This window comes from Nothobranchius furzeri, chromosome 5 (genome assembly GCF_043380555.1).
Source record: "Nothobranchius furzeri strain GRZ-AD chromosome 5, NfurGRZ-RIMD1, whole genome shotgun sequence".
Taxonomy (NCBI): domain Eukaryota; kingdom Metazoa; phylum Chordata; class Actinopteri; order Cyprinodontiformes; family Nothobranchiidae; genus Nothobranchius; species Nothobranchius furzeri.
Genome location: NC_091745.1, coordinates 61,873,756 through 61,898,495, shown reverse-complemented (window position 1 = coordinate 61,898,495; position 24,740 = coordinate 61,873,756). Strand labels below are relative to the sequence as shown.

General features: G+C 39.9%; 1 protein-coding gene across 1 annotated transcript; it reads right to left on the bottom strand.

The window, feature by feature from the left end:
* Nucleotides 1-21,351: 21,351 nt before the first annotated feature.
* Nucleotides 21,352-24,156, bottom strand: LOC107379146 (type-4 ice-structuring protein LS-12). Its single transcript, XM_015949749.3, has 4 exons — nt 24,075-24,156; nt 23,835-23,906; nt 22,966-23,116; nt 21,352-21,688 (listed from the first exon to the last, which is right to left on the bottom strand). Exons 2-4 carry the CDS (start codon nt 23,881-23,883, stop codon nt 21,460-21,462), a joined length of 429 nt encoding a protein of 142 aa, XP_015805235.1. The 5' UTR covers nt 23,884-23,906; nt 24,075-24,156; the 3' UTR covers nt 21,352-21,459.
* Nucleotides 24,157-24,740: the final 584 nt, after the last annotated feature.

Here is a 24,740-nt window from a genome sequence, read left to right as displayed (position 1 = left end):
AATTATAATATATATATATATATATATATATATATATATATATATATATATATATATATATATATATATATATATATATATATATATATATATAAGAAAAAGAAGAATATGGTGACCTTCAGATTAAACTTGTGAGAAACAACGTTTAGGAATTTTTAAAGAATTCCAAGCTTTGTTTGGTCCTCCTTATTTTCCTGGACTATTATTTATGTGTGTTTTTGATTTGCGAGCTTGTAGAAGAGAAGATTTCAGTCATTGAGCCTAAATGCTCACAAATCAAAAGAAAGCACAAGAACAGAAAAGAGAACCTTTAGGACATGGTGCAAAACTTTAATTATGGTTGATGACATTTTGTTCATTGTCTAAGAGTTCCTGATTGGTGACATTTACCTTAATTGTAATTTGCACAAAAATAATTATGTTGTGCAGATGAATAATGGTTTTGGGCACACAAGAATTAAATATAAAATCCCGTAAAGGTCATGTTTCAGTTGTAGCGGAGGCAAATTGATGATTTTATCTGGTATGACCATGAAGATGTAATAGTCTATATAAATATAAAATATTAACCTGCAAGGTCTTTATCGTAATTAATCAGAATATTCTAGGATTAAATTCAGAAGATCTAGGTTATTTGCTTTTTCAGTGATCTACCACACTTTGTGTTACTCCAAGAAAGAGTCAAGTTTATAAAAGTAAGAATTTATTTTACAAACAAATTTAAACATGACAAATTGGTTAACTATTATTTACTGTGAATGGATGGAGCCAAAGGTGATGTAGGAACCTATGTGTAAATGCGGTGTTGGTCAGAAATTCTGAATCTCGGAAAGCGGCGTCTCCGGATGAAAAATAATTTGGTTTGCTCTAAACTAGGATGTTATCTTCAGAAGCACATTCAGATGCAATCTCTCTGTGTTCTACCTCACCCTTTTGATGACCCTCATCATGGTTCCGGATGTCAAAGATGTCAGATGACCACTGGGCACCCAGGTCCGTAGATTGACCGCAAGCACCAACTTCTCCAGTCCAAAAGATATCACCGGGCAGCACAGGTTAGAATCAGCTTGTGTCTCAGGAGTAACTCTTAAGGAGTTGAACAATATCAGCTTTGTTCTGCAGGAACTGTTTGCTCATCAGCTTAGCAGGTGCAAAAAGGTTTTGACTGCGTGTCAAAATCTTTGATGGTTAAAGAGATATGCTAAAGATGGCCGGTCTAAAGCTTTCTCTTGAACTGCAAATTACTCAAAGTGATTTGGTTTTAAAGAATTTATGTCATTATTTTCACAGCCAATCAGAGGCTGACAGGTTTTAGAGATGTTACCAAGACAACTCAGAAACACACCCTCTTTGATATGGAGGCTCTGATCTGGGTAAAAGGTTAGCTATGTGTAATGGATTTAACTTAACCGTACTTGTTATTGTGGATGTGCAGGTGTGAGGACCTTGTCGTCAAAACATGGTGAACACATTGCAGGTTCTATTAGACAAACATAACATCCATTCAATGAGAAAAGATTAATGAAGCATTTCATTATACTATGATTATTATAAGTAGTAATAAACAAATGTTTATTTAATGATTATCTAGATTATAAGTCATAGAAGTAGTTTATAATCATTCTTGAATTTAGCAACTGATTCGAGCTGGATCTTCTTTCTTCTGGGGGCAGACAGATGGGACCTTGGGAAAGAAAGTTATTGTTTATGATTCAGACTTGCAGAGTCTAAATCCCAGCTGTTGTGAAGGCTCATTAAAGGGAACACATGCAATATTGTGTCTCCTTTCTGACCAGATGTTGAATAGATGGTAAAAGGTCAGACTGTACCCAAACTGGCCATTGCTGGATGCTACACAGGTCTCTTTTGACAGATTTTTGAGTGAAGAACAGTGACATCGCCAGAAGGTGCATCGTGTTCCCAGATGTTTTTTTTTTTTTATCATTTTGTTTTGGATCTGCACTCATTTCTCTCATATTGAGCCTAAATCAGGATTTCCTTCTACCCAACAAATCAGATTCTTTAGTTTAATTTAACAAAAAGTCACAGTGACAGATCCAGTTTTCCTTGAGACGGAGAGATTGGATTTTTTTTTGTCTGACTTCCTCAAACTCAACCTATTTTGCACATTTATCATGTTACACTAAACAGAATTGTCACCTTTAGGTCTGAAACTCAAATTTGTTCATATTCAACAACCTTAATTTTCATCAGCTTGGCATGAAATGCTTATTTTTTGGCAGGTTTAACCTAAAGCAGCCCCACAGTGATAGAAACCCTAATGGATTTTTGCTTTGACGTTCCTCCAGGTGTCATGTTTTCATGTTTACCTGCTTCCTATTAACCTCTCCCGCTGGCGACAGATGACTGTGGCTAACTGTGGCCATGACCCATCTCACCCAGCTACCCTCTGTGGATCACAGAAGAATAAACCAGGTCCCAGAGCTTGACACAGATGGATCAATGACAGGTTCAGGCCTCCATCGATCTGCAGACTAACAGACTGTCACTCAATCAGCACAACAGGTCTTTTTAAAGCTATAAATAGGACGACGTGCATGCTTGAAGCATGTATGTTTCTGTGAAATGGAAGAAAAAAGGAAAAAAGTCTTGTTAATTGATGATAAAACGTGTAGATGTGTAAGGTGGCCGATCAATAGGAACAATTCAGCAGCTGCCCGAACCTCCTTTCTCACCTCGGAACAAAACCTCCACACCTACTCGTACCATTTCAGCCCCGAGTAGGAAGGGTTTTCTTTTTTCCTCAAAAGAGCCCGCTGTCCTTAAAAGCAAATCCATTTCTCCCTACAAAGCAGTGGAGAGGAGAACACAACTAACAGCTGGCACTCAGAGAGCGAAGCTAATGGGATGGACTTCCACTCCTCTATAATTAACACAAACTTTAGTTTTATTCAGGAATACTCAGAAAACTTGTGCATGTTTCTGCCCAAGTCCACCAGGTGTGTTTCTGGCATTAAAATCAATGTTTCTGCTAAAACAAAAACTCCACCCAAGCCGACATATGCTGCTCTAAAACAAAACTGTTATTTTAGTGTGACTTTGTGTGATTTTCAGTAAAAGTATGTTTAATAAATAAAAAGAAAATCTGCATTAGACAATCAAATGAAACTTTCCAGGGGCCTCCACAGGGCTCTGGAGCCTCATGTGGCCCCTCGCCCCTTCTAAAGTGGCTTTTTTGGGTTGCAGCTGTTAGGTATTTTCATTTTCCCATCCAGGGTTACCTGACGGGAAAGCTCACCACGCAGGGGTTTTATTATCAAGCTGATCAATTTAACCCATACCGATTTTATTAACAATAAACCATTTAGACTTTTAAAGTGGAGAGAGAGAGATAAAATGATACACACGAGTCGGTGGTCTCTGCTCTCTCGTCGGACCAAAGCCCTCTCAAGAGAATTTATTAAAAGACACACGGAAATGACAAAACGCACACACATTTAGGGAGACAAGCATGCGCTGGCACAGGGTGTTCTTACTGATAAGCTAGGACTGGGAAGAGGCAAGGTCAAGCGCCTGTCTGTTGCCAGGGAAGAAGAAGCTGGATGAGTTTCGTTTAAAATAATGTATCCATAATTTATCCAACAGCAGCCTATAAGGTTACAGCTTTGCATGAATCATCTGGCTCAGAAATCAAACAACTATCTTAGTTTAATACTCGGGTGTGCAGCTTCCTGCCATTCTACGGCCTGCACGAATTAAAAATATTTGCATTTTCACTAAAATGTCTTTTTTAATGTTGAACATTTAGTTTATCTTCCTGATGCAGGAAACAGCTCTGCACATTTTTACAGGAGAGAGGTGAAATATTTCATATTAGTAATCATCAAATAAAAGAATATTAATCATTATGCAACCTAAAGAGAGACAGAAAGATGCATTTTTGATTCAATCAAAGTCACTTTCATTTTTATTTTTGTTTTCTGCCTCATCCTTGTTTTAGTTTGTTTCCGTTTCTCTTCTGCAAAAGCGTTTTAACTCTTTCACTTCCTCATCACAAAAAAGGTGAATCGACGGGGCAACAAGGGCAATCAAAAGTCATTTTTTGCTTTTATTTACTCTGATTTCAGAGTCTTAAACTGTGTCTCTTAGAGCTTTGCAATACTTAAACGAGTTGACAGTCGGATCATAAAAACGGAGAGCAGGAAAAACATTGGTGGGATCAAGGTGTGTGTGTGTGTGTGTGTGTGTGTGTGTGTGTGTGTGTGTGTGTGTGTGTGTGTGTGTGTGTGTGTGTGTGTGTGTGTGTGTGTGTGTGTGTGTGTGTGTGTGTGTGTGTGTGTGTGTGTGTGTGTGTTTATAGGGCATAAAAGGAGAGAGAGAATAAAAAAGTGTTGTAGTGAGCCAAGCAGAGCAGAGATGATGATTTGTGACTCCCTCCTGTGAGCCGGCGTTACCCGAACGGCCCTCCAGGGCCGGGTGAAAAGCCTCCCGGTCGTTGTGAGAGGAAATCGGAGCTCTCAGCTTCTTGTCATCATAGTTTTATTTACATTTCAGCGCCCGGGCACCACTCAGGAAAAAATGATACATGGCAGCCAGAGCATCAATATTTTGTAGTAGTGATGATCACACACACACACACACACACACACACACACACACACACACACACACCATTCTATTGTCTCAGGATGATGCTGCTGCTGATGCTGCACAAGGCTCTGACTCTGATCTTCGGCTGCAGACCTGCACAGGCGAGCAGCAGATCCAGCGCTGAGACTTTATAATAACTTCATCACTAAGAGTCTCTTTCTCTCTAATTAACTCTAAAAACTTAATCAAGGATTATTTAATGAACATGATTGCATCATCGCGTCCAACTGAGCAGCCCACTCTTCTGGGCTGCTGCACCCCTCTGATTACTTTTAAATCCTTCCAGAAAAGCTTGGCCATCGTTTGATAAGGCTGCAAGAACACTCCCCCTGCTGGGACTAAAATTAGGCCAGATGTATGATCTAAAGTGATGAATGGTCCTTGAGGACTTAATTAGTGCCTGCTATGTAATTAGCTCAAATCTGCCACATTCCCTCACAGATTTTGGAGAGCTTTTCTGACTGTGTTGCAGCTATTTTTTAGTCGGACTTGAGTGCCCCCTTGCTGGACAGGACCCAGAGTAACTCTCATATGGGACCAGATCAATTCCAAATCATTCACATTTTCCAGGTGGTCAGGGGGAACACTGAGAACACAGCTGAACCCTTCAAACCGGTGACCTTTCTTCCTGCTGAAGCGCCTGACATCGACTGAGTCGGTGGAGGATCGAGAGCTCATGAGCCGCTTCTAGAGAGAAAACACCTAAGGGAGTTCAGCTCTGACTGATTCTGATGCTGACCAAGGCTTTATTGGTTTGAAGCATTTGAGTCAAAAGAAAATAAATAATGTTGCACTGTAAAATAAAAAAAAACTTTGATTTTACGATAAAATAGCGGCCGCTGGGGTTGCCAGAATGGTACTGTAAAATTATGGGTAAACATTTTTGTTCTTTTATGGTAAAAATATATATTTTTTTGTTGTTTATATGTTTAAAAATGGTACTGAAGTCAGTATTTTACTGTAGAAGAAAAAGTTTTTACTTGAAGAAAAAACATTGAACAATAAAAAATATCTATAAAATAAAATTTGTGGCACTAAAAACAAAACGTTTTCCCACTAGAAACAAAATTCAAAGGGTTTTCCCTCATTAAATACAATCACTTTTCACTGTTCAGTTGATAGAATGAAATAACCGATTAACAGCCGTTATGGTCATAACCAGTTATAATAACTTTGCCCATTTAATTGCTGCTCACGTCGTTCAACAGTGCTTGTGTGTAAAACTGAGGCAGTCAGAAGCGTTGAGTCTGTGTTAACATCAGTATTGAATAGCAGCGCAGCCTTCGCTTGCATTCACGAGTCGGGTCGGTTCAGTCATGCCTCACCTAAATGTCGCTAAGCACACTGGGAAACAGGAAGTAAACTCCTCACACCATTACCAAATAAAAGCTGTATTTTTTAAATGAATAAATGAAAAAAACGTAGTGTTTTATTTTTATAAACTTTAAGGAAATTTTCCGTTACAAACTTGATGCATGAGTCTTTTGTGTGATTCTTCTAACTGCATTACAACTTGGTTCATTTTTTAGACAGAAAAGGGTTGTTTTGCCTTCTTTTTTGCTGACGTTTCAACTACTCCTGCAATCTTCTTCAAAGCTCACCACTGTCTGAAGAAGACTGCAGGAGTAGTGGAAACATCAGCAAAAAATAAGGTAAAACAACCATTTTCTGTGTTAAAAAAGAACCAAGAAATGCATGATGCAAGAGTGCTTTACAGTAGGATTATGTCATTTTTTTTCAAAGAAAAATGTACAAATGAGTGTTTTCACTAATTAATTTCATTTTTTCCTGTCATGGTTTTATGGTTTATCATTGTTAAATATACAGCTATTTTTTACAGTGTAGATTAATCTGAAGTCTGAGAAGTGTGTTGCTGACTGACTGTTGAGGCATCCTGAAAAACCTTCTTCTGGATTCGGATCTCAAGCAATCCCCTTCTCAAGATATTGGATACCGCAAAACTACCGATTAAACCAACTTTTGACTTCATTTGTTTCCAAACTCTTTTCTTTGCATCATTTCAAAAACACAACTAAGAATAGGTCAGATCAACTTTCATAAAAGCAAACTTTAAATCCTTTTTTGTATTTTTGGGGTGTTTATTCATTTATCTGAAAACTTTCTATGGTTTACAACAAGAATAAAAAACTAATGAAAATGTGTAATTGGTGCATTTTCTGTTTAATCAGAGCAAAGCTAAATGATTGTCCCTGAGAAAGTCGAGATAGACTCTCAATCAAAAATAGAGAAATAAGGCCATATTACAGATATAAAAATAACAGCTAAATAATGATATTAAATTGCATTATTAAGAAATTGTTTTCTCCTAAAGGTAAACATCAGCTGTAATACTGTTTACTTGTATTGTTTTAAGAATTTTTACAATCATTAATTTTTTTCTAACAGCAGATTCAATCAGAGACAAAATAAAATGTCAATAAATAAGAAGTCAAATACAATAAATGAGTAAAATAAAACACAGAAATAAAACTTTCACTGAGTTTGAGTTTCACACTTTTCCACATTTTTTAATGAAAAAGTCTTTCATGTCTTTATGGGTTTTAATATACATAATAATAATTTAATGTGGCGATTCTTTGTGTCTCAGCTGCACACGGCTCTGTGCTGGGCTGAATAATTTTCCAAAATAAAATGTTCGACAGCAGGAGCGTCCGACAGATATCCGACGGCTTTCAGTCTTAAGTGGAAGAGCAGCAGCCTCTCTCCCACTTAGGATAGTGGGCTATTTAGCCTGACAGCCATTAAATATGAATTAAAAACCACACAGGCCTCTTTTCCTTCCAAAATGTCATTACATATCTTTATGGCGGCCGATTGTTGAATAAGCAGTTTGCAGGACTCCCTGGGGGCGAGGCCGGGGATGAGAGTGGAGAGGATGGAGGCAGGGGAGGAAGAAGGGGAAGAGATAGCGGGATGGGATGGGGGGGGGACAGGTGGACTGATGGGGGGACAGAACAAAAACAGACCCAGTTTGGATGGCAACATTCAGACATGGAGGATGGAGAGAGAGCAGAGGAAGAATGACGAACAAGCAAGTTGGATGCAGCGGATGAGGCCTAATAGCAGCTAAAATGGAATCTACATTACTGGTCCTAACTGAGTGCACTACTTCAGGGGCCGGGCCCCAAAAGGAGCAAATAATAGCGCTGGCTTGAAGTGGTGCTTCAGTTTCTCTCCAGTAGATGAGGGAGATGTGTAGGGGGACATGAGATTGATGGGGGGAAGGGAGTACTTCACAGAGATACGGGCCTTCTTAGTATTTTCAGGGTTGTTAAAAATAATCAAAAAACAGGGGAAAAAAATAATAAAAAGGTCAGCGTGTGCTGGGTCACTCGTTTTATTGCTTAGTGTTTATGGCTTGGCCTGGATGCTCGGATTGCCAGCCTGTAATTACCCAACTGCAGCTCTAAATTGTGATGCTATTGTTGAAGAAATAAAGACTTCGCCATTGGTCTGTTTGTTCTTGAATACATCATTTGTTGGCCTAATAAAGCTAATTTCCCTGAAACGTATCTGATAAAGCCACGGACAATATGCATTTAATGATGTTGTTTTCACCGCCGCACTCATGTTTAACCTACAGAATAAAGCTTCAGGAGGTAACTGAGAGAAAAAAAGAATAATGAAAAAAGACCGTCATACATTCTTTATTTGCTGCATTATAATATTCAGTCAAATGCCTCCTGACATAGTGTGACTTCAACAAAAGAGCCGAACAAAAGTACGTTATAATGGCAATTGTTATTCCCCCGAGGAGTGATGTTTTTTACTTTGGGCTTTTTAAATCTGCTCTGCAATTTGACTTCAGTTTGCTGCTGGGCTCATTGTTTCTGCAGGTAACGGAAGTAAAATCACACCAAAAAATCACACAATTCTTTCCTTTTTGAGAAGAAAAGAAAACAAGCTGGGAGATATCTGTAATTTGTGAGAAAAGGTTTAATCAGAACTGATGCAGTTTTTACGTGATTCACGAAAAACACGAGGCGCTAAACCAGAACAATGAATTGCTTATTAAAAGGTGTGGAACGCAGAAAAAAACTTTTTTAATAATTATTTTTGTTCATAATAGGTCACTCTGAGTATTTCATGCAGGCTGAACATGAAAATAGTCTCCTACACCTATCTCCTGCATTAGCTGCTGATAGAAAATACACTCGGGGATTTGAAAAGCCAGACAGATCTACCTCACACTTTAACATTCATGGACTCACCCTTCTTGACTCACGATGGGGAAGGCTGTTGTTAGTTTGGCATCCAGGAAACAGCAGAGAACATCTTGACAAGTAGAAGCTAACCATAGCAGCTTCACCACACAGCAAAACTCCTCCAGTCGTACGTTATTTGTGGAGATAAAACATCAACGTTAGAGAGCAAAGGATGTCAGCAGTGTCACGTTGCTGTTAGCAACTTACAGGCTCTCCAATAATCAGGAAATGAGACTCCAAATCCTCTCACAAGCCGAGGTAAAAATGTTGGAAAAAAACAAGTGAACTTGGTGTTAATGAGCCCTCTGGTTGCTTAGAAGCACGTCAGTACACTCTGATCATAAATAGGAGTTGGAATATCTAGTCTCAGTCTAAGGATAAAATAACACGCCTGTTGAATGTAGCATTTGGTTAGGGTTAGGGTTAGGGTTAACTCTAATCAGAAAGTGGGCAATGTGAGCACACCGCATGCTCCAAAGTCACAATTGCTCTAAGAAGGTTTCACAAGATTTCCCATCTGATCAGGGAATGTTTGTGGGTGAAATCTGTACGTGTGTAGTTGTATTTTTATTGTGTTGCTAGACACCACCACACTGTAGGACCAAAACAGATTTTTATCTCATGTTTTTAAAATCATTCGACAATTTTTAAACCCTCTTAGGTGTGTTCTTGCTGTGTCTTTCTAAATCCATGCTTTCGTTCTTTTTTAAACACAGAAACAGTTTTGTTTACCTGTTTGTAGCTACAGTTTCGCCGACGGCTGCCGGCTTCTTCAGGCTGACGCTGATGGTGGCGCGTCACTTCCTTCTCCGTTTATCTGCGGGCAGCAGAGGACGTTGTCGCCCTCTACTGCCCGCTCTCCCCTCTCCGACGCAAAATAAAACTATGGAAACGCTACGTGGATGACATACTGGAAATCATACCAAAAGGTCAAACAGAAACACTAACACAACACTTAAACAATATTGACGACACGGGCAACATAAAATTCACTTATGAGTTAGAAACAGAAGGCAGCATAGCATTTATGGATATGAAAATCACCAGGCAGACCGACGGGACCCTAAACATAAACACATACAGGAAACCAACACACACAGACCAATATTTATTATGGACATCAGAACACCCCACCATACACAAAATGTCAGTAATCAGAACATTATATCACCGAGCAAACATGGTAACAGAAGAGAGAGACCGTAAACAAGAGGACAAACACATACAACACGCTTTAAAGACCTGCGCATACCCGACATGGGCAATAAACAAAGGAAAACAACAAACAAAAACAGAAAGCAAAGAACAACCCAAAAAAAGAACCAGAAACCCAGAAAGACAAGAACCAAAACCAGTGATAACCCTACCATACATCAGAGGCATAACGGAAAAAATAAGAGCAACAATGAAAAAACACAACATAAACACACCAACAAAGCCATACACAACAGTTAGAAACAGACTAGTACACCCAAAAGACAAAATATCAGCTGGACAAAAATGTGGAGTCATCTACGAAATCCCATGCAAAATATGCAATAAAACATACATAGGAGAAACCGGACTTCAACTCAATACACGGACAATAGAACACAGAAAGGAGTGCGAGAAAGAGGCAAATTGTAAACACACAAGAGCAGCAAAAGAAGAAGCAGAAAGTACAATAAAAAAGTCAGCCGTAACAGATCATTGCTTAAGAGAAAACCACATAATGGACTGGGACAGCACACGGATCATAACCACCGAACAACAAAAATACAAAAGATGGATCAAGGAAGCAATCGAGATAAGGAGACGTGGATGTGGGACCATGAACAGGGACGACGGAGTTTACACGCTGGACCACGCATGGGACTGCATCGTCGGAGAGGGGAGAGCGGGCAGTAGAGGGCGACAACGTCCTCTGCTGCCCGCAGATAAACGGAGAAGGAAGTGACGCGCCACCATCAGCGTCAGCCTGAAGAAGCCGGCAGCCGTCAGCGAAACTGTAGCTACAAACAGGTAAACAAAACTGTTTCTGTGTTTAAAAAAGAACGAAAGCATGGATTTTTAAACCCTGCCAAGTGAACTGAGTCTTAGTTTGTCAATTCAAATATGTTAAAAGTTACAATTAAATTATGTAAATACATAACTTGTTAGGGTTTGTTGAAAATCTCTCCTCTGAATCGTCTTTGTCTTTTTTTAATTCTGGAGAATTTGATAGGCCTAAATGAAAAATGATGACCCTCTTTGGTTACTTAGTGAAAGGACGTGCTGAGCTCAAATTTAAAGCTATACTAGCATAATCTTATAAGTTTTAAATTGAACCACAATACTAACTGAGAGGCTTCACAAAATACCCTTAAACTTCAAATCCTGTCCAATAATTGTATTTCAATCCCTTTACCATGAAAGTTTGCTTTGCCTTAAAGTTTGAGCGAAACACTACAGAGGAAGCCTCCAGGTAAAAGTGCATGACTGCTACCACGCAGGCTTAACAGCTGATTAGCTCCCCAGTTGCCGCACACTAAACCGCATGAAAAGTCACATGCAAATGTCACATGCAAATGTCACTTCAGTTTAAACTCTTTTGTGGCGCTCATTCCATATCTTCCCAGTGCCACAGGAATGTTAAGTTACTTATGCTGCTTTATTCTCCATTTCTGATGTTTTCCTCCAGTTTACCACTGAATTTATCCTCACATTTTCTTGAAATAAGTGCATATAAACCTATGGTCAGGAGACAATTTGTGTCTTAATGTGATTTTTTTATTTACTCGAAGTTTTGTGGACAAAAACAGTGAAAGGAAGAAAGAAAATTATCTTTTCTATAGCGCCACGAGGTGCATCCCAAAAATAAAAAAATAAAAACAGATAAAATAGTCCAATTCAGAGCTGCGTTAGCAAACGCTCGTTCACCGTGAGTCTTGCACCGCATCTTTGGAACACACAGCAAGAGTTCATTAGCCGAGCGAAGAGCCTTAGAGGGCACATAGGAATTCAGGAGCTCTTCTAGATAACCAGGGAGCCATGTTATGTACGATTTTGTAAGTAAATAGAAGAATATTCAATCTCACCCTGTAGGTCACTGGGAGCCAGTGCAGCTCAGCTAGAACTGCGGTGATGTGATAATATTTCTTTTTTTTTTTTTGGACCTTCTGAAGGCGGCCGATCACATTCTCAATCACACCAATCAAAAGAGAGTTAGCATAATCAAGCCTAGATCTAATAAAGGCATGAATGATGGATTCCAGATGTTTTTGTTTCATGATGTTCTTAGGAGGCTTTTTTCTGTGTGAATGAAAAATAAAACTGAACTTTATGGTGGCATTTATCGGTTTGACTGGTGATAGATCTGTATCCAGCCTAACCCCCAGACTGATCACTGTGGGGTGAGCATTTATAGGAAGAAGAAGGCCTGAACTTGTCATTTCATTTATAGACCTAGGTCTAAAAGCGATAGACTATCTTATCCTCATTTAAACTCAGAAAGTTGGAGGAAAGCCATGCTCAGATGTCTTAAAGGCAATCCTTCAAAGAGCTAATAGACCCAGGTTGATCCAACAAGTGTCATGACTCCCAATCCTTCACCCTCCTCAGCCTTCGTGCAGCACACCTGGTCTCATCATCAAGCCCCAGCCAAGCCCTGTTTCCCTGACTACCACAATCAGCTTCATCCACTTCACCTGCTTCTGACTCCTCAGCTCATCACTCACACCTGTTTTCTCTGCTACAAAAGAACCAGTCATTCAGTGCCAGATTATTGAAGACTTCGTGCCAGTAAATTCTCCAGCAATTCACCCTGCCTGATCTCTGCCTCTGGACCTCGTTTTTTTCCTGACCCCTGCCTGAACTCTGCCTGTCTCCACGACCTTCGCCTGTCCTCAACCTCGCCTTTTGCCTGTTCCCCATATCTGCATGTCCGATCTGGTTTTGACCCTCGCCTCCTCTCCGACTCCGTCTCCAGCCTCGCCCAACTCTGGTAACTCTGCTTCAAATAAAGATTTTTTAAATATATTTTTACTGTGTTTGGCATCTTCACGGGTCTTCCTAGTTCAGTTCTTGACAACAAGAGCTAGATCTGATAATCATCAGGTACAGATGATCAAGTAGAGATCTGTCCCCCCCCCCCCCCCCCCATTCAGATCGACCCCCGCACTTGGGCCAGAAAGCAAACAAAATTGTAGGTTAAGCATTTGAAGCTTCTTTTTCCAATTAGATTGAATGAAGCATGACGTAAACAAACACCAATTCCAGAGGCTCAAAGGTGGTTGCTGCTAGGACGCAGGATGATGAAACAAAAAAGGTGAACAACAATTACTGCATTTTAAAAAAAGACCAACGATGTAAGCAGGCTGGACCAATCTGTTTGTTTATGCATGTTGGTTCTAGTTTCAGTACATTGTTGTCAGTGTTGGGACTTACTCGTTATAAGCACCAAAGCCTCAATGCTGACTTCAACAAGTCTCATCTACAAATACGATCCCTCATGAAGTTACTACTTTACACCAGAATATAGTGGAGATGTGCAATCTTCATACTGAGCAAAGTTTTGGAGTTTTTAGAGCTTGAAAAATGCCTCCTGCCGAGAGGCTCCTAGTTGGGGAGAGGAAGAGATGCGCGCAACATGAAGAGTGCAAATATGTCACGTTTCGGTGTTGGTAGGACCCAAAATGCAGGAACCCAAGATGACACGAGGCAGGAGATGATGTAAAGTAAAATTCTTTTATTAGGATGAATGAAACAAAAATATATCCAAATGGGCTGGAGCCAAAAAAATGACAAATCCAAAGAGCTGAGCAGAAGATCAAAACACTAGAGACAACACGAGCAGACTGACAGAATTTCCACAATGGACCGACCCAAGACAAAGACAAGCCAGGGCTTAAATAACAGGGAGGAGTAATTAAAGGAACAGGAAGCAGGTGTGTGAAGTGAGGGCTGGAGGGAAGACGGGTAACAACAATTACCTAAATGGGGAAGCAGAACCAAAGGAGGGCAGATAAACACAAAACTGAACTAAAAGACTGAGGGAAGGACTCACACACACACAATCACACCCAAATACACTCACACACACTGAATTGGGGAATGGACACACACACACACACACACATGCACTCACACACACACACACACACTGAGTTGGGGAATGGACATGCACACACCCACACAAACACAGAGCTGGGGACAAAGAGGCTGGAGCTACAACTGGAGGGGATGGGAATGATCGAGTGCCTACAAACAGAAAACACATAAATGAGATGCAGACAAAGGACACATGAGGGCGCTATGAGACACAAAAGGGAATCTAGAGAGGGATGGAGGACACCAGGAGGCACATGAAGGAAGGGGCAGACGCGGACCATGACAAAATATTAGATTAGGGTGACCATACGTCTTCTTTCCCACATGTCCACTTTTCACTCTCTGTCCGGGCCGTCCGGGGGGAGGGGGGATTCCTACATTCATCAAAATGTCCAGTTTTTCATCCAGGAGCAGGGATCGAGTTATGGGGGGGCTAGATATCTTTCAGAGAAAGCTCCAATTTCTACCTATATTCCAATATTTATGGACTCTCAGCGTTGCGGGATTCTGTTGAGTGGAGAGGACGCAGAGCGCTGATCGTTGGTGTGCCCGCTGCGTCACGATACATTCTCATGTTGGCGCAACAAAACATTATTAATATTATTAACACATGATCATTCATTTCTGTTTATATCCTCTGGTACTCTGTCTTTTAATCGTTCCGCTCATCGTGTGCTGCGGTGATTTCACCTCACTGACGCAGCATCGAAACGTGCTCTCCACTTTGTGGTCAGGAGATCCCTTTGATCTGCTCAAAAGTAACTGATGAGGTGAAAAAGTAAGAATCCAGTCAACATTTTTTCTGGAGAGTTTAGAGGAGATGCAGGAAGATGAGAGACAGACAGGACAGGAAAATAGTTAAATAAAAGCAAGAAAACAAAACTTGAAAGTAAAATGTAGGTAGATTTATCTCCATTACACATTTTTACCTGTATAAAACAATAAGTTATACTCATGTCATATTTATACATCTGACACAATTCAGATCACCTTCAGATCTCAGTCACACACCCAGGGCCGTTTCAAGGCATTTTGGAGGCCAAGGCAAAACATAAAAAAGAGCAGATGCATTACATATGGAAAACAAAGTGGGCCACATAATCATAAAAATAAAAGTAAAATATAAAATGTATAAAGAGCTTTATATATTTATTTAGAAATTTAAACTTTCCAAATATAACGAAAATGTCTAAATAACGTAAAAATACGAAGGAACATCTGTTGGTCAGAGGCTGAAAAACTTGGGAACCACTGCTCTAAGTGATAAGTGAATATCGTTTTTTTAAATATATTTTATGTGCAGTTTTTTACATAGGGCTTTTGTGTTTTCTGTAAAGATTGGTATGCTGAAAATCAGTTAATGTTTAAATAAAACATGTTTTTCAAAAATCATGAGGTTTTGGTTAGTAATCGATTGGGAGAATAACAAATTGCTGAATTAAATAGTGTTGATGAGGCAGAGCTTTGTTGCCAGTGTTCCATTGCATAATGGCTTCAAACACGTATATAATAGTATTGTTCTTACGTAAAGCATTAGGTTAAACTACACAAACTCACTGAGCTCTAGTTCAGGCTCTTGCAGTAGTTTGTTTGTGTGTGTGTGTGTGTGTGTGTGTGTGTGTGTGTGTGTGTGTGTGTGTGTGTGTGTGTGCGCGTGTGTGTGCGTGTGTGTGTGTGTGTGTGTGTGTGTGAGCGCGTGTGTGTGTGTGTGTGTGCTCCTCACAGTAGTGAGAGACAGAGAAAAACACCTTAATTCAGAGGCTTATTCTCAGCTCCACAGCATCCAGAATGATAATGAATCACGTATGCGGGAAGCTGATTGAATCTGCCAATCAGAGGCCAAAGCCTACGGGTTGTGTAGCGCACCAGGCCCCCAGACTCTGGAGCTCTCTCCCTGAGCCTGAGATCAGAGGACTCAGTGGTTTCCTTTAAAAAAACAGCTGAAAACTCACCTGTTCAGGCTTTGGTGTGAGCTTCAGGTTTGATTATTCAACACTACCTTCTCCTCATTCAGCTCTTTCCACCAATTCAGCTATTCCTGGGATCCACTATTTACCTCTTTCTTATTCATTTTCTCTTTTCCTTTCCTCACTTTTTTTCTCCACAAGGTCTTACTCCTCCAAATAGTTTTATTTTTAATCATTTTTTAATGTTTTTGCTTGTGAAGCGCTACATGACTTTTATCTTAAGAGGCACTATATAAATGATATGTTCATCTTCTAAAGATAATCCTATCAGATATTTCTACCATGTGTGGTGTGTTAAGGGTGCTGTGGTCTGCTCTGAAGCACGTAAGAGCCACTCCAAACATAAAACCGGGCTTTTAAACATGTTGCATTTTCTTAGTGTGGTTTTGAGGACAAACGAACATGCAGCTTGTTGAATGTGATGTCTAGCAACCAGAAAGCCATGTTTGTTTACTCCAAAGTTCTTGCGTGATCTCGTGAGATTTCCCATCTCAGGTGTTTGTTTGTGTGCAAAATCAGTTCATGTCGTTTTTGTTGTGTTGCCTTCCACCACAAATGTTGGACTAAAACTGTTATATCTGTGATTTTTTTTATCACCACGTGTGTGGTCAAGTTTTAAAGATCGGCCGAAGTAAAAACACAGCTGTGTGAACCGGGCTTTTAGATTTTGTTTCGGGCTGCGTCCAATCACCAGCAGCCTCCTTTTGGTATTTTCTTGAGGCACTGCTGCATGTAAATGTCTTATTCTCATTTAAGAATATTCTTTTATACTGAATCTATGTAAACAAGACACTCAAAATCAAATAAAAATAAATTAAATCATGTCATTTTAGGGTTTCTTACTTCTCGTAAACCAAAAAAATGTCCAAATTTAAAATTTAGAAGCTACAAAATATGTATTTGTAATACATTTTGGAAGTTCTTTGTTACTACCTATAAAATTATTAATTTAATTGATTTTTGACATCTGGATTAATACATATTATATGGGGTCATTTGGTTTTAATCATTTGTTAATCAGACTTTATGTTTATCTCAACGTATTAGGATGCCAGAAACTAAATTCACTGTGGTGAAAATGTAGAGCGAGTTCATAAATGGACTGAATTCACTTGTTTATGTGCTCTGAACACAAAACGATGCAGGTGCTGGTGTTACTGTTTGATCGATTGATCGGCTGATTGACAAACGCAGCAGAGAAAAGGTTTTTGTGCGAAGACGCAACAGAACAGATGAAGAAATGAGCATAAAGACAGAAAGAGGAGCCGCCCGTCCTTCAGTGCCACAAATTGGATTTTTATTCCACCGTGATGGGTCAATACATCGTTCCGTCTGAAACACTATCTGTTGCTGTCAGATGTTCTTCTACACAAACAAAAGCAGCTCTTTAGCATTTAGGGGATGTCTTAAACACCTTGCATGGAGATGGAGCTTTGAGATGAGACTCATTGCCCCGTTTTTCCGCAAATTAAACCCTGTATGGTCTGATCTTTAATATTTCTGTGAACACACAGAGGTGCACAGCTTCACTTGCACTCTCCTTCCCACATTGCTCAATTTAGTGTGTGTGTGTGTGTGTGTGTGTGTGTGTGTGTGTGTGTGTGTGTGTGTGTGTGTGTGTGTGTGTGTGTGTGTGTGTGTGTGTGTGTGTGTGTGTGTGTGTGCTTTCACTCCTGTCAGTCCACTTAAGGGCCTTTGGTTTCAGAGAAGGCCATTGTATTTCCTCCATTGCCTAGCAACCATCACCAAGGCCAGCGGTCCATTGTTGCGGAGGCTGAGCACCTGAATTGCCTGCTGCCTGTTTCTACTTTTCAAAATTGTACTGTAATTTCACAAAGTGGTGTTTCAGCATTAGAGAGAAGCAGCCATGCTCCAAATTGGAGGGCTATGAAAATTGGGGTAAGCTTCATTTGGTGGTTTCACATCAGGAGCTGGTGCGAGTTTGCAAAACGCAACAAAAACGGTGAAGAAGACGCTCAAAGCATATTGTGCAATGAAAAACAAACACTTATTGATTTATATAGACTACTTAACCTATGTTTTGTGTGTGTGCGTATGTGTGTGGGGGGGGGGGGGTAAAGAGGGAGAAATGGAGAAAAGATGATTGTATGAATTAGCTGTGAGTTTGTAATTCTTTCCTGTAACATTTTCTACAGACTGATAGAGATATAAGAGCGGAACGACACACAGACAAAGGCTGAAGAGAGAAACAGGGAAAAGATATGTAGTGGGTGGGATTTTGGTGATGAAAAGAATTATGGGCTAGATTTTTCTGTGTGACGTCACTTTTACACAGTTTCCTTGAATAGCACCTGTGTGCATGGGGGCTGTCTGTCTGTCAGTCCTGAGTAAAAACATAACCGTGCCAGCAAAAACATATCTGTCAGTGTTCTCTGCTGAGCAGTGAAGGCAGACTGCTTTCCTTCTGCAGGGGCCATCGCTGGCTCCGAGGTCTCCAGATGTCCGACCGGCCCCCTTAACTCTGCATTGGGCATCATTTCGTCCAAAAACATCTTCTTCTTTTTTTTCCCAATTCAGATTTTTGTTTTCTTTTTAACTCTCTGAAAATTGTTACTTTTTTTCTCGTCTGCAGCCGACTCTTGTGCAGGTGACACCAGGTGTTTCTTTTAAAAACGGTAAGTGGAAATGATTTCTCCATCAGTGAAATCTGTGTGCCGTTCATCTTTGTGCACATCTTTGTATTGTTATGACTGGCGACCGCCTTTTTAAATGTCAGCAATTGTATTCTGGTCCCTTTTCCCAGTTTAAATTTGCACCTTTAAATAAACGTTTTTCTTCTCCGTGCTTGTCTTTTTTTAATCCGGTAGTATCGTATTTTTAATTTGAATCCTTTACCCTGCGACTGGTCCAATCTGTCTTTGCATCTCCATTATTCCATTGTTTTTGTATCAAATTGCTGCACAATCAACAGGCAACAGGTTGCAATTTTGTTTTACTGCTTTTGCAAACATTTACTCAATCCAACATGCATGCTTCAAACTGGCACATTTCTCTCTCTCTCTCTCTCTCTCTCTCTCTCACACACACACACACACACACATATTCAAGAGTAAGCAGAAAGCTCCAAACACACCCATGCATATCAGATCTGCTGCACAAACACACTCGAGAAGGAAGAGTCTGCTGACATGGCATCAGTGACGCCTAAGAAACGTCAAGTTGCAGCAAATCCTCCTGGATTTGTTTTACATAAGTAGAGATGTGATGTCACTCCTGCCTCTAAAACAGAAGAAGAGATCCTGAAATTTGGTTTATTTGGTTTTATAATTAATTGAACTGAATGGTCTGATCAGACGCCGCAGGTAAGATCATGGTGCCATCAGCCAGGCAGTTTTGATCAAATTACCAAAATCCAAATATGTACGGTTGGTGCTTTAGTCAACAAGAAAAACCAAGAAAGTTTCTTCTTTTATTTGCATCCCTGTTTTCATCGTTGTTTCAAAAACAGGGAACGGCTGGCGATCTGTTTGTACTCAGAATCAGTTCAGATTTCTACTAATATTTATGACACTGTAACATTTTCAGTGTCAACTATTATAATCAGCTGCTTGTTTTACGTTTATATTATCAGGAGGTGCAAAGTCTAATCTCACAGCCTCAACATTTGTATTCTTTCTTTTAAAAAATGATGAAAAAAGATCAGAAACCAACAAAAAAATTAGATTCTTTTTTTTAGCTGCTTTTGATTTTTGCGTTAAATTGTAGAAAAACTGTCACTATGTGGTCCATTCTCCGCTCTTATATCTTGATAACATGAAGGTGTAAAGAAGAATCACTGATTATTGTCATTTGTTTTGGGCATTTTGCCCAATTTTGGGAGTTTGGTGCATAATTAAATTCCCTGCTGCAAACTTCAAGAGAAAAATTAAAAATAAAGCATATTTTTGTGTAAATGAATCAGCACAGTTTCAGTAAAGTACCTCTATTGAAACATCAGCGTTTTTTTTTTTCTCCCTCCTCTGGCCTGCAGGGTCGTCAGCCGCCGTTCCAAGCCTCCAACCACAGTTTGTCTCTTCAGATAACCCAGATGTTGACCCCTGGCTCTGTTTCATAAACACTCCAGCAGCATCACACCCTCCAGCATCTCCATAGGTTCCCTCGCATCACTGTGTGTTTACAGTCATAGAAGCTGCAGGAGTTTTACGATTATATGAGTAATTAAAGTAATTTTAAAATCTTCGCTGCATTAGCGTCAGAAAAACAATCCCGTGAGATTAGTGTGCGTGTTTCCTTTGAGTATTTTTTTCTTGAAAAACATCCAGGTCTAATCTCACAAGGAGAAGGCCACTCAGCACGGCCAGTTCTGCTGAGAAGCTGCAGGCTGCGGCCTTCAGGGGAACCATGTGAGGACGCGGAAGAAGCAGCACCAAGGTTTCCCTCCGAGCTGCTGCTGCAGTTTTCACCCGTTGGCTCACAGTTCCATCAGATAAAGGAGAGTAACGCCTTCATGCTGGATCTTTATAGGAACACATCACCGTTCATTCAGACTGGTTGGTTTTGTGAGTCCGGAGCAGCGTGGAAGACTAGTGATTTTGTTGTTTGTCGGTTAAATTGACAACAAATCATTGTCTTCCTCATTGCTTTGAGACACAAACAGAAGCTCCAGCTGAGTGTTTAACATTTCGGAGGACCCTGAGAGCGCTTAGCCCCAATTTCCCTCTGGAGCGCAGCTTAATAAAACGCTCCTTCAAAATAAAAGTCAAGTCCTCCTGTTTATTTTCATGACAGATGAGCGGCAGGGCCTCGACTCGATCGCATCTGCACACAAACGTTGCCTTAAGATTTACAAATGGACGCTTGAACATGTGCAAAATGTTAGCATTATAAAGTTCAATCAGGATTTTTTTTAGATTTAGTCTTTAAAGAAAATTTTAAGGAATGTTTTTTATGAATTTCTGTAGTTTTTTTATCAACCTTCAAACAAAATAATACAATTGCATATAGATTTTAACATAGTTTGTGTTTGTCAACTTAAAAAAAATCTAAAATATTCTGTTGAAGTCTTTGCTGATGAATTAATGATTTTTTTCTGTAAAATTCTGTGAACAGAATTGTATTTTTTTCTCCTTTGCCTGCTGAGTCTGAGTGAGAAAATCAAAGGTATTGTTGTTTTTGTGTGTTTGTTTTGATAAAACAGGAGAAAAGTGGCTTGTTTGCAGAATTGTTTTGGTTTTGGGTTTAATTATTTATCCAGTTGATTACTGGCCTGTAATCTGCCTCTCCTCATTAATCTAATCACCTTGTCCAGACTCTGAGATCAACTCGAACGTATTTGAAGAATGAGAATATTGAACCATAACTGATGGAAAACCAGATGACCTAAAGATTAGAGGAAATGTGGGAATCGACTCCTGCTGCAGGGAGCAGAACAGATTCTTATCCGTTCATTTCATTTTTACTTTATCACTTGACCTTTGGCTTTTTCATAAATGAATGGAAACAAAAATTGATCCACCCTATGACTTTCAATCCTTTTTAATGATGGAATTCGACATCTCAGACAAGTCTATGACATAACAGTTCAAGTCCCGGTATGTTCTGTTCCAGACAGTTCCAGGATCGGGGTTTTACTGGGGTGGCAGCAGGGTCTTGGACTGATCCATCACCTGCTGAAAGAATTTCTCCATCATGTCTGTGAGGGGCTTGACCTGAGCATTGAGGTTGTCTGTCAGGGGTTTCATATGTTCCTCCATGTTGATGATGTATGGCTGGACCTGCTCCTGCAGCCTAGTGGCCTCGGACTGGACTGTCTCCATCAGAGGCTGGATCTTAACCCTGCTGTCCTCCATGTATGTCCTGTTGTAGCGGGATGCACAAAAAAGGGACAAAATTGAATAAAATGAAACAAAGTTTGTATTTACTGGTGAAAATCAGCTTTAGAAATAGAAGCATTGATTTGGTAACAGGCTTGTGTTTAATTTAACCCTGTCATGACCAAGTCGACCAGCTGGTGGAACTCGTTTTGGTCCACGTAGGGCATGCAGTCAACTTTACTGAGAAGAAAAACGAATAAGGGTTACCCTAAACCTAACCCTAGCCCAAACCCAAAACCAAAGCATATGTGGATGTTTTAAATTAAAAAGTTAAATATCACCATCTACTGTTATAACATTAGGGTTAGGGTTTAAAAAATAACAAAAACATTATTTTAACAGGTTTTTTTCTTGGTTTGGACATTAAACAGCTTACTCTCACTCACATGGGCTGTGGTTAACCTCCATGTCTTATGTCTCATATTGGTGTCACGTAGGATTTCTAAAGTTACATCATGTCAGCTGTGAAGTTTTAAAAATACAAATGTAATGTATAAGTAAATAAAGAAAAATAAAGTGATATTTTTAATGTGAAAATTGGCTGTTCTACAGTTTTTGAACACATGAATTTGAACATTTAATATCCGAACAACTCAGTGCTGCGAGGACACGTTTTACTGCAACATCATATTTTATTTAAAACCGTTTCCCAAATCAAATGATATTTCTATTTTTAAAAGATTATACTTTCAATCCTTCCTTTGTCCAAACTTATTTTTGTTGTTATTTCTGTTTTTATCATCCACTTATCATTTAATTTTTAAGGTATTGAGGTCCAGCTAATTTCAAATTCCAAGGGGATTATTAAAGCAATACTAACGTAACTTTAGGTCTTCTTTAGCTCCACTGCCCATTGTGGTCAGAAAACTGCACTTGCAACTTCAGAGTGCCGGTACGGTCCCTGTTGGACTTAGTAAATGTGGAGCTGATGCTGACGCTGGTGGAGTCTGCTTCCAGCACCTTTCCTACATGTTTTAGATCATGAACAGAGCTGGTTTGTTTGATTTAGTGATGGATCACTCCTGTAAGAACTATCGAAGGCTGAGGAGGCATTCCAGTTGTTGAGTAAGGTGTTTAAATGACGAACCCACAACGAGGAGATAAGTTTCACTTTTGGGTTCACTAAATGGACACTAGGGGGTGCTAAAAGCAAGCCAAAACTGCCAAGTGTCCCTTCAAATGCACGTCAGCCTCCTGCAGGTTAAAGGTCATCCCATGTAGATGGAGTAAAATGACCCCAGAGTGGGAGTTTTTCCTTACTGAGCAGCGTTGGTCATCTCCAGGGCCTTCATCTTCTCTATCATCTCCTGAGTTGCGGCGGAGACGCTGATGGACATGTCTTTGAACAGCTGGGTGAACTTGTCTACATCAGACTGGACATCACGCTTCACCAGCGACGCCGCTTCTGAGCCTGTGAACACACAAACTTACACTCAAAAACGTTTATTCAACACCACCTCTCAGGTGTTTCAGGCTTTTATTTTGGCCTTAAAGTTTCCTTTTTAACTCATTAACCATCAGTAACGTTGGAACTGGATCTCTGGTTCGATCCTGTTTCCATCATGTGAGACCTATTGCCAAGCTTGGCTCCGTTATCTCTTGAGGTGAAACGGAAATGTTGATTCCCGCCTTTGTTTCTTCAGGACTATAGTAATGGACTCTACCCATTTAACTAAAACTTCCTTGTTGCAGACAGCAGCTGCTAGACTCCTGACTAAAGCTTCCACATTTACTCACGTAACCCCTCCACTAATGCCGCCAAATCGGCCCTCCGGAACATTACCATGTAAGATTCTGGTTCTGACCTGGAGATCCCTCAATGGAGAAGCTCCAGAGTACATCAGTTAAAAAAACACAGCCCAAAGGAGACGGAGCCTGTTTGTCTGTGGCTCCTGGACCCCGGAATATTCTTCCTCCGGTCCTGGGATCAGTAGACTCCTCATTCGTTTAAAATTTGCTTCTATTTGACATTTTTTGTTTTTTGTTTATGTCGCAATTTTGTTCATATTGAGAGGTCCTTCATGAATCCATCATATTTTAATTACTTTAACTACACTGAAACTCCAAATCCTACATTAACAACAGATATTTGATGTTATGTGGGCTGAATTTGTGGAAACATTCCTCACCGTAGACGGCGGCCAGCACGAGAAGAGTGGCAACAAGGGAGAATTTCATGGCTGTGGATGAGCTCGACCAACCTGAAGGCAGAAGAAACAAAAGTCAGTCAAGAAAAAAGAAATTAGATCAATCAAATCATGCTTTCTGGTAATCTGAGCACTTTTGTGTCTCCGTTAGCTAAACAGGTGATGTGTTTTAATCAATATGAAGAAGGAAAAAGCCTCAGAGCGCAGCAGAGCCAGACTTACCTTAACTCCTGGGGTTCTTGGACTTGATGGTGCCTCCTGTCAGGAAGCCAGAAGCTTTTATAGCTTCGGAGGATGAGTTAATCATCTCCACACAGAGTTTAATCCCTGTGGCACGAAAAGGTCAGAACAAATACAGCGCTGGCTGAACCTTGACACGATCTGTGACAAGGAGGATGTAAAGTCCACGCGGCTCGTGACACGAGTAGAAAACACAGAGACCAGTCACTCCTGACTAGATGAAAGCGCTGATTTGATGAACTCAAGAACATTCTTCTGATAATTAAACCGAGTTGGGTTTTAGCACACAAAGCCTCACCACACACTAATCTCTTCAGACATGACCAAGTTTAGCATTTATTTGAAACTTCTGATAGTTTCTTCAGTTTGATTTATGAAAAGAGATTTTATGGTTGTTGTTTTTTAAAACAGTTTTAGATTTTTTTTGTAACTGCTCAACGTTCTCACTACGAAGTAGTCCAAAAAGGTCCTTCACTGATTTTGTTTTGATTCATTTGAAGTAAAAAGAGCTGAAAGTCAATATAATAATAATAATAATAATAATAATAATAATAACAATAATAATAATAATAACTTCTTGTTGTTGTTGTTGTTGTGGTTGTGGTTGTTTCTTTTTGGGGTTTAGTTTAGTGCTTCCTTATGTGACCT